We start from the raw sequence: 10,350 nt of genomic DNA, 5'->3' as shown, positions 1-10,350 counted from the left end.
ACGACGCTTATTGAAATCAGCCGAGCGTCTCGCTGGTCTGAAGGGTCTGTATCATAATGTCCACAGGTCATAATGTCCGCGGTTCAAAATATTCATAACTCGTAATGTCCAGCTGCCGGGGCACTTTGATGACATATTTGAACTGTCATATACCATATTTTACTGACATTTTGACTGGTTATTTTGGCCCGACTGAGGCCTCAGTCTTAGACTTATCGGCTATTTTTGTTGCAAGTTAGCTAAACTTGCCTTGGATATAATTTTGCATTCTGTCCAGTTACGCTTGGGCTGCACAGGTACCTGGTTTGGAAACGTGCCGGTTGTACCGACTTATGTAGCGCTCGGGTGGTCGGCCAGATACCCTTCGCTCGGGTGGGGGTCAATTTGCCCCCCCCCCCCCTGAGATCTCGGCAACTAAGAAAGCTAGAGGCACCAAATTTACAGCTTGTCTTGATGTGAATGTGAACTCACTTAAGTCCAAGTTTGAGCTTCTAGATCATGATCTTCAGGTCAACTAAGGTCAAACAAGGTCAAATTCCAGGTTGGTCTCCAAAGTGCCCCAGAACCTAGGCAACTGTTTCTAAGCAAAAGGTCACAATCCCATTTGAGGTCAGTGACCTTGTTTGACCTTTGAAGGTCATGGCGACCAAAATTATACAAGACTGCTCTGAGTTTTGCATTTGAATAAGCGACAAAAATTACGCTAGGCAGTATGTTCCTAAAACAAAATGTCGACCCGGGTCATCTTAGGTCAATGACCTGTTCTGACCTCTAAAAAGTCAATGGAAGATGCATAGTGCGGTTCCTGCTGTCAATAAATTCGAAATGAGCACCACAAACTATCCCATACAGATCAGGCTGGTTTTGAACTTGGTTTGACCTTCATACCTGACCTTGGGTCAACGTAATTTGCTCATTCAATATTTGTGGTGCATAAGAAAGCATCTCGGAAATGCATGGCTTCGTCAAACACTCCCTTATTGTATCAGATTGGACGATTCCCTAGAAACTGCCGCTGAAACCATGGCCTGCCTGCCTTTGACCTGCCATAGGTTGGCGACGTTACAAGGTACATCTAATTTTTATGTCAAATGATCCGCAACATTTGGCGCGGCTACACCGCGTCGTTCGGAAATCATCCTGGAAAAACCTTCTGGGGGGTCAATTTGACCCCACCCGAGCGCGTGTTAATATAGCTGAACCTGACTGGGGACTTCATCCAGTGTATGAACCAACTGAAACGAGGAATGGAGAATGCAGTTCTTTGCGTGGCGAAATTGCCGCGCAGGCCATCCACCCATGTCGTTTATTTTGTGACCTCATCTGACAATAAAAAAACATTTCGCATGGCGCGAAACCTCATAATGTGGTCTGAACGTTGGATGGACCGAACTGGAACCGTTCGATGTGTTCAGCCCGCGCCCGTCCGGGGACGGGGGAACTGACTTCTGCCCTACGGTTTTTCAAGCCCTGCCCAAAGAGAAATGCTCGCAGCGGCATCAAATTTTCAATGCCTGTTCATCTATCAATTTGGCATCACTTGTGCATATATGAAGTTTTATATTCCAGGGCCACTGATCTATGTCAAGTCAAAGAGGTAAAAAACCTTTGCTAAAAACCTTTAACTAAAACTAAACTAAAACCTTTAACTAAAAACCTTTGCCACGCATAATCTTTTTGTGTGCATTTGTTGTTGCTCGAAATAGCCATAGTAACGGAACAATATAGTACCTATAGTTCGTTTAGTTTGCATATTTTCGAAACGGGCGAGGTCAGTGACCTGAGCTGAGCATTGTTATTTCTCGAAAATAACGCAGAGAGCGTGCGTAGTTTTTGTGGTTGTGGATATTTTATATGAGGAAAAGAAACTAACTTACATTCACAACCATCGTATAACCTACAGAGAACACGCTATTAGCTCAGATCATGACCTATCTCTATGAGTGCCTTCTGGAAAATGCGTGCTGAGCTCATAACAGGCAATTATAATAGGCATCTTTGGCGGAGAGTTGAACATGCCACTGAAAGCATATTGTGATATCATTCTTATGCATACCGGGGTCAAAAAAGGTCACTTAAAGACTCATTTCATAGAGTTTGTAGGTCATCCAAGGTCAACGGCCTCTATTGTCAGTAGCGCGCATACACACGCTATTTGGTGTCTATTTCATTTTTTAAGTTGTGGTGGAGGTTCTTAAGTTAAATCGCGAAAAATAAGTGCTGCGAAGACTTTCTATTACCATATCCATGGTAATAGAAATACAACAACATCTCGATACAACATTTGAGGGCCAGCTTGTACTGGCAACGGGTGGCCGGGCGGCGGGCCGGCCTGAGCCTCGACCGCGCTGCTGTGGTCGGGGATCTTGGAGAGATGTTGCGCCAAAGGCTGATGAGAAGGCACTGACTATTGCATCGGACAGGCTCGCAATTTATACAGGCCCACACGTGCCCACTCGCGGATCACTAACGCGTACATTCTGCGCACGTCTCCCTGGAAGACAATGGCGGGATGAATGCCCTCCGGTTGTTTCGGGGTGCATGTATGTTGGCACTTGGGGCCCGCACATGAAGACTATTGTGTTGCGTAATAGCCGCGGTTACGCAGCTCGCAACAGTCAATGCGTGGCCGCGTGACCGGCCGCCGCTGTAGTTGCAATTGTCCGGCAGATGTTCTCTCCGACTCGTCCGCTGAGCGAGGGTCGGGTCGCCCTCGGGGTGACCGGAGGCCGTGACCCGAGGCCGGCCCTGGCGTGTGCTTCCTTTGTATGACATGGGAGAGAAGGGCTCGGTCCCACACTGCTCAGCTAATTGCGATGTAACGCGGGATGTTCAGCGAGCGCGTGAAGGCGACCCTGTCGGTTTATTCGGAAACGGTCCTTACGCCGCTCTGCTGCTCGCGGGACGCGGGAACACGCGCCTGGTCGACTGTTGATCCACGCAACCCGCGCTTACGTGCTATTTTCAGCGACGGAAGTATCCAAACAAAGCTTCAGGGGAACAAGCATCTCAGCTTAGAAGTTGTTTTGAGGACGTCCGTCAATAATTTATGTACAGTACTGATCGCTGACCAGTATCTTTAACTCGTGTTGGTCGACAGAAACCAGGTTTTGAGGTGGAGGGGTAAGATCTTGCGGCCAGGTCGCAGTTGGTGGCGTGTTGCGTACATGTGCGTGTGCGCGCTGTCGGGATGTTCTTAGCCCTGACCCTGACATGGCCGCGTTCCGTTGACCAGCGGTAAAAATTGCGCGCCTGGCTCCCATCGACGCGATGACAAGTAAGTAGGCAAAACATTTCACAACCGTTGATGGTAATTTCCCCAATACACATTCATATTCCAACTGCTGCTTATGAAGACCCAAGTCTTGAACTACTGATGGAAATACAGCAAAATAGGTGGCTTTCATCACGGAAAACTACTGAGCCTTCCAGCGCTTCCTAAGCGCTTCCAGACAACGCCAAATTGGAAGTCAATCTTTCATCACCGCGGTCCTCGTGGACTGCACAGGGGCGTAAGTGAAAATGCTTTGTGTCCGTCACGAGTGGGCTCTTTACGCATGTCACTGTCACAAAATCATCAACGGCCAAAATTCGCTTTTTTAAAGGCATGAGACAACCTGCAAGGCCTAAATAGCGCTGCACGCGCGAAGATTAACATTGTGAATCTGGGCGCGCTCTCACAATAGTTGGGCTGCGAGGGCGAATGTGTGATCTACACATACGTACACACACACACACACACAGAGAGAGAGAGAGAGAGACGAGAGACAGAGAGAGAGAGAGAGAGAGACGAGGAGAGAGAGAGAGACGGAGTCGAACGATGAGAGAGAGTGCGCCGAACGAGGGAGAGGGAGGGAGAGAGAGGGAGAGAGAGATGGATGAGAGGAGAGAGAGGAGAGAGGGAGAGGGAGAGAGGAAGAGGAGAAGGAGAGAGAGAGAGCGAAGGAGCGAGAGAGAGAGAGGAGAGGGAGAGAGAGATATATGCGTTATATATATATAATAATTATATATATATTATATATATATATATATATATATATATATAGTGTAATGTGTGCAGACGCGTGCGAGCGTGTGTGTGTGCGTGCGAGCGTGCGTGTGTGAAACACCAAAACCTTGCGCGAAACCAAATTAACTGCTTGAGCAGGATACTTTACTGCCTAGCTAACCGTGTGAGCCAGCTAATAGCTGTGCTTTCAGGGTAGCGGATCGTCTTCGGTCTGGTTTGTCAAAGCTGCTCTTTTTCATTGCAGTTACCGTAGGCATGACGTCAACTTTGAGAAGCTGACTGAACCAGCGCGACATGTCTCTCCGTCCCTCCCCGCTTTCCCCATGACGTTGGCAGTCCATGATTGTAGGCCGGCGGTAGTCGGTTGGTTGCTGGCTGCAGTGAATTCGCACCATTCCCTGATGTCCTATCGCAGTCTCAGTTCGAGGGCAGCGCTGTCACACTACCGCCTCGCCGCCGTCCCATTGCGGTCCCACTTCGACCTGATAACGGTGTGCATTGCCACTGGGCACCGGTGCTCGCCACTCCACTGTGTCGCAGTTCCACTGCCGCCCCACCACGAGAATGCCGCCCGTTTCAGCCGTCAACTCATTAGTCGCCAGCGTGTGATCTCATTCACCATCCCGTTGGCTGTCCGGCGGCGTACGTGACAATGACATGAAGGTAGATCGCAGGGGCGGAGACGTCCAAGAGGAAGCAAAGCAGAAATCATCGGCAGGAAAAAACGTGATAGAAGAAGGCGGGAAAAGAACGGAACGAGTCGGCAGGCAAGAAAACCTTATCCAGGAGCGTTGCATGCAGGAAGGGACAGCGGATAGTCGAGAAATAGGCTATAGATAAGCTGTTGGCTATTGACTGATGCAGAGTTTTAGTTTAACTAATGAAGAAGTACGAAATGTGCTAACATTCAAAAGGTGTTAGGAATGTTATGCACCTGTGTAATGAGTGCAACAAACAACCAAAAGAAACTGACAATACCATGTCGGGTTTATCGTGGCAAACGGACATAAAATTTAACGGAGCATATGAAGCTGCTGTTGTAAGTGGCTATGATGCCAGGGAAAGTAAGTCTCGCGTATATTTCGGACTAGTTGCGTGAATAAACTTGGCCAGGTCTGCTCACGCGACCAAGCAAGCCATTAATGACGGAAATGCCGACACTCGCAAGCACATGCAACGCTTTTGGCGAGAGTAATGTCATCCTGACATCACGGAAGGAGCAAAGACCAATGTAGAGGGCCCCGGGGCGACCAGGAATGGCCGGCAGGCTGGCACATCGGACTCCTTACAGGCCTCCGGGCAAATGCGATGGGAAATCCAGAGCACCGTGGAAGACTGGCGATCGGAGCGCACCGGCAAGTAAACATATAGGGCCCCGGGCAACAGCATGGGGCACCATGGACAGCGTAATGAGCCCTAACCCCAACCATTACTCATTCAACCAGCGAAGAGCATGCTTTCTGTTCAAGGGGATTTCATTTGAGGACATTATGACCTGTGGACATCATGAACGCCCCCTCCCTCCTCCCCGTCCAAACTCGCTCGCCGACCGTCCCCAGTATACGCCAGACACCAGAGACATCTCTATATTAGCGCCTTCCAAGCACCTCATAACGGACACGAAGACATAGCACCTGCAGCCGTCCCAAACACTCATTCAGCGCACGGACCGGCACGACCGACGCCCAAAACCGAGACTAGATGGGCCACTTCCACTGGCTGGTGGGCGCCTGCTCCACCAGCGGCTCCCACGGCTTCCACTGCAGCATCTTCTTCGCCAGCACCAGCTCGTTCTCCGCCTGTACGATCAGCTCCTCACACTGGCCGCAGCCCAGCTTCTGCTCCACCATCACGGGGTCCTTCTCCTGGCCACGGACACGGCATCAGTCAGGGCGGCGGCGTATCGACGCGCGCGGTGCGCTGTCGGCGCTGCGCACGCGAGGTACCGCACGTGCGAACAGCGCCTCTAGCGGAATAGTGACTCGGTGTTTGGGGTGGACTCATCACTGTTCAAACGAACTTGGTGGCAGCTTTACGTCCCGTTAGTGACATGAATGTGAGCTCCGTTTCAGTAGGGCAAAATGCATGTATGTCTCCTTCGCCGCGCACAACCCCGTCACGGCGCTTCCCGTCGCCGGCATGCCTGGCCGCCCCGTGCCTCCCGCCGGACCCGCCGCTGGGGCCATACCTACCGCTGTAAGACAGCCTCTCGCCGGACCCGCCGCTGGGGCCATACCTAACGCCTACATGACAGCCTCTCGCCGGACCCGCCGCCAGAGCCTTACCTACCGCTACAAGACAGCCTGTCGCCGGACCCGCCGCTGGAGCCATACCTACCGCTGTTAGACAGCCTGTCGCCGGCCCCGCCGCCAGAGCCATACCTACCGCCTGCAGGACAGTCTCTCGCCCGACCCGCCGCCAGAGCCGTACCTACCGCCTGCAGGACAGTCTCTCGCTGGACCCGCCGCTGGGGCCATACCTACCGCTACAAGACAGCCTGTCGCCGGACCCGTCGCTGGGGCCATACCCACCGCCTGCAAGACAGCTTGTCGCTCCGCCACGATGGCCTCGGTGCTGCGCCGGTAGGCGGCCTCCTGCGGCATCCGCACCAGCACGCGCTGGATCTTCTCGTACAGCACCGTCAGCCGGTGGTGCGGGTTGTTCACCACGGCCAGCCCAGTCAGTCCAGTTGTCTGCCGCAGATGAGGAATACGCAAATATACGACGCGCGTGGCGGCGGCACGAAACGCCACGAAAAAGCCATGCAAAAACCACGCGCATGTATGGCAGGTGTAGTGGGAGGGCAGTGGTTCTACTGATGACACTACACTTGTAGCCGCCAATGATTTCTCATTTGCGTCGGGGAGGGGGGGCACCGAGAGAGATTTCGTACGCTCTTCTCCGTCCGTGATCATTGCGTGTTACGACCACTTCTACAGTCATGCTTTTGCACCAGCTTTAGCGCGCAAATGTATGCGGTCCTGGAATGTTGCGTACCTTTCTGTCCAGTGCGCACTGTGAAACATTTGGAACATAGAGGCCTGGCATGATAACGTCATTATGCAACATACTCGTCGTCCATTACTGTACTCCACGAAAGGCAATTTTGAGTGGCGATTCGAAGGACGATTTGACTAAATTTTCTGCTGTAATCATATCATGATGCAACAACATCATGTCCTAGATTATGTTCGTATATATGTATTTTGTTCGTAATGCGCTTTATACTGATTCATTCCAGAAACTTCTTAAAAATAATACAGTTCAGCGATTTAGTAGAACAACTGCAATTACAGATAAGATGCCATACATCAACTTTATTGTTAATTAATACCACTTGACCCAGACAATGATAATGACCTGACCTGCAAGTACGGTTTAAATTGCGAACAACGTGCAACACAATGTTTAAGACATTTTTGGGACGTAGCAAAAGATGAAGCGACGAAGAACATGGCAACATGGCATTTGACATTTGGCCCGGTGTGACATATTTTGGCTACGTGCTACGTTTAGTACATGACAATGAAAACTTTGCGTGCATTGCTTCATTTCATTTTCACGGGCACTAGATAACTGTAAGGAGTCACAAATGTGCCGCACCAGTCGAGCATGGCTCTTCAACGCGTACTACACAATACAGCATACGGCTCAAGGTGCATTTTGTCTACCTGAAGAGACCCCTATCATTCGTGCTTTCTTTTCAAGCTCGAAATATTCTTATTCCTGGTCGCGCAGAACCTGCGTAAATCTCCCCTACGGAGACACCAAGGCACAGCGCCACCAGATGGGTAAAGGGCAACCACCCTCATGTTGCTTGCCAAGGGGTTAAATATAGCCCCTGTCCGCCCCTCCCCGTCCGTTCTCCGCAATGTGAGGCATAACGCAAAGAAACCCATCGCTGAAGTCGTCAGGCTGGATTGTCTTATCATGACATCATAACATCATGACATCATATCATAACACCACTTTTCTGGCATCATGGATGCCTGGGTGACCCTGGAATAGTCTCCCCGAAAAAGTCTGGGCATCTTTCCTGGGCGTGTAGCTCAGAAACTTGAGGGATTTAGGTTTAAGGAAGGGCAGGGCTGCAGAACTGCACCAAATGATCTTTACAATGGTTATTTCAGTTTAAAGCCCCATATACATGCGGAACACCCCATCTACAGCAGGTGTTAAAAAGGAGCTGGTGACGTAGAGAGGGATCAGCCGAGCAGCGGTGTGCCACGTGCATTGCCGTTGCCTGGACCGTAAGGATCCAGCTCATGCTGCAGGCGCTTTTACCAATCTAAACACATCATGTCAGAGAACGTTTGGAAGCACTTGGCGCTGCACCATACACAGTGATGGTGCAGACCTGGCAGGAGTGTGTGAACTATGCAATCCTCAAACAGGAAGTCACTGGGATGCCTTCATTGTCACCATAATAAATGGCCAGATTTGCTCTCTATTATTGTCTTTCCATAAGCAAAAACAAACCTTCTTGACTTGGGCATCATATATATATATATATATATATATATATATATATATATATATATATATATATATATATATATATCTGTCAGTCTTATTGATAGTAAAACAATCATCTGAACTGCAATGCATGCTGTAGCAAGGTATGTAGATAAGATGGTTATGTAGCAACAAACTGTACAGGCCACAAGCATGGGACCTAAACATTGAGGCATGAGGGTGACAAGTCTAGGGAAGAGATTGAGTATGAGGGTGACAAGTCTAAGGAAGAGACCTAGTCAATATAATACACATTGTCTAATAATCTGAAACATCAAGAGGCAAAATGCTGAATGCCCCTAGCAAAATATTAGGGTCTTGTTGCCACAAGCCCCCCCCCCCCCCACAGTTGCCATGCTATTGAAACAAACTGCAATGTTCCTAAACTGACCATTATTGCCCCTGGCCAACATCGCAAATACCCAGTACAGTCATTGCTACCTTGCTTTGCATTTAAAGCCAACATGGGATAAAGATATTTGTAGAGTGCACACAATTATAATGAACCATCATAACATGCAGTTTAAGGTTTTAACAGGCACATTTCACCTTCCAAACATAACAATTCAAAGGAGGGCTTTACAGGCATGAACAGCTGCACAATTTAGGACATGTATGTCAAAGAACTCCAGACAGCATACACTTTGGTCCTAAGGCAAAGCATTCCTAAGGAAGATTAACTTGAAACTTCATACCCTCTTCAATGCATTTGAAGCCATCCTTTGGTGTGGCCACCAAACCTGTTATCCCTGAAATGCAATGAGGAAATGTTATCAATATTGTGCTCGACAGTACATTGGTGGAGGCACTCATCATTGCTCTGGCAACACTGCACTTAATACAAACTTATCACACTTAAACAAGGTGAACAGAACCAATGCCAGAAAATTAAGGACTGCATGAGCAAAAACTTAACTCAATCAAGTGGTGTGGGATGTGATGTGATCCATGCCAGTACCAGCCCACATTAGTGCAGGCACCAGTGCATGGTATATGTGGTTTGTATTGTCATCAGCCCTTCTTCATCAGACATGCCCAGCATTTATCAGCAAAGGAAAAGGAATGACATGCATAATGATGCATTCTTGAATATCAGTTACTGAGTGAAATCAGTGAAGATAATTATGACGTGAAATGAGCAGCCTGTAAACTATACATAAAATAGACCCATGCATCCAATGAGAAATGTATTAGTCTGTCTTTAACGACACAACCCTTAACACCACATTTGTTGTAGAACCAACAAATGTTAAGTTTTGCAGCACGCCAAAAATCCCTTGTGCAAGCAGCGAACCTTAAGAAATAAAGAGCACAAAATTTTCAGGTGCTCTTCAAGCAATCACCCTCCTCTTTTAGAAGAAGAAAAAGGCACCTAACAAACCAGTCACCAAAAATGAGTTAAAATGACCAAAATAGACGTTTCAGCCAAATTGGATGAATCGCAGCCAAAATGAGTATTTTACTGCCGATTAGGCTATTGACATCAAAATGGGCGTTTCCACCACCGGTTTAACAAATTCGTTAACCGTAATGCCTACTTAAGTCACCAAATACACAAACGAAATGTCCCGAAAGAATATTTCCACCAGATTGGTTGAATCTCCACCAAATAGTTGAAACAAATCACCAAGATATAGCAGGATAGGCCCACCAGCAAAAACAACCATATTTTACGCGAAATTGGCTTGAACTAGGTAATGTTTTGGGGCCCAAACGCCATTATCCGTATTTCAATTGCGTTTTGAAAGTGATTCGCTGAATAGCACTGTGTTACGTGCATACCTACACATCTATGGGCGCAGCCAGCTGGTGAGCGGGGTGGGGGG

General features: G+C 48.8%; 1 protein-coding gene across 1 annotated transcript; it reads right to left on the bottom strand.

The window, feature by feature from the left end:
- Nucleotides 1-5,579: 5,579 nt before the first annotated feature.
- Nucleotides 5,580-9,974, bottom strand: LOC119098907 (NADH dehydrogenase [ubiquinone] 1 alpha subcomplex subunit 5). Its single transcript, XM_037221951.1, has 4 exons — nt 9,819-9,974; nt 9,220-9,273; nt 6,541-6,702; nt 5,580-5,874 (listed from the first exon to the last, which is right to left on the bottom strand). The coding sequence occupies exons 2-4, from the start codon at nt 9,241-9,243 to the stop codon at nt 5,707-5,709; spliced, it is 354 nt and encodes a 117-aa protein (XP_037077846.1). The 5' UTR covers nt 9,244-9,273; nt 9,819-9,974; the 3' UTR covers nt 5,580-5,706.
- Nucleotides 9,975-10,350: the final 376 nt, after the last annotated feature.

Source organism: Pollicipes pollicipes, unplaced genomic scaffold (genome assembly GCF_011947565.3).
Source record: "Pollicipes pollicipes isolate AB1234 unplaced genomic scaffold, Ppol_2.1 Scaffold_4740;HRSCAF=5597_pilon_pilon_pilon, whole genome shotgun sequence".
Classification (NCBI taxonomy): Eukaryota; Metazoa; Arthropoda; class Thecostraca; order Pollicipedomorpha; family Pollicipedidae; genus Pollicipes; species Pollicipes pollicipes.
This window is presented reverse-complemented; position numbering and strand designations above follow the sequence as displayed.

Coding starts and splice junctions, on each gene's coding strand:
- LOC119098907 (XM_037221951.1), bottom strand. CDS start 9,243: ATGGCTTCAAATGCATTGAAGAGG. Junction 6,703..9,219: donor CTTCAAATGCATTGAAGAGG/GTATGAAGTTTC, acceptor CATCTGCGGCAG/ACAACTGGACTGACTGGGCT. Junction 5,875..6,540: donor GACAAGCTGTCTTGCAGGCG/GTGGGTATGGCC, acceptor GTCCGTGGCCAG/GAGAAGGACCCCGTGATGGT.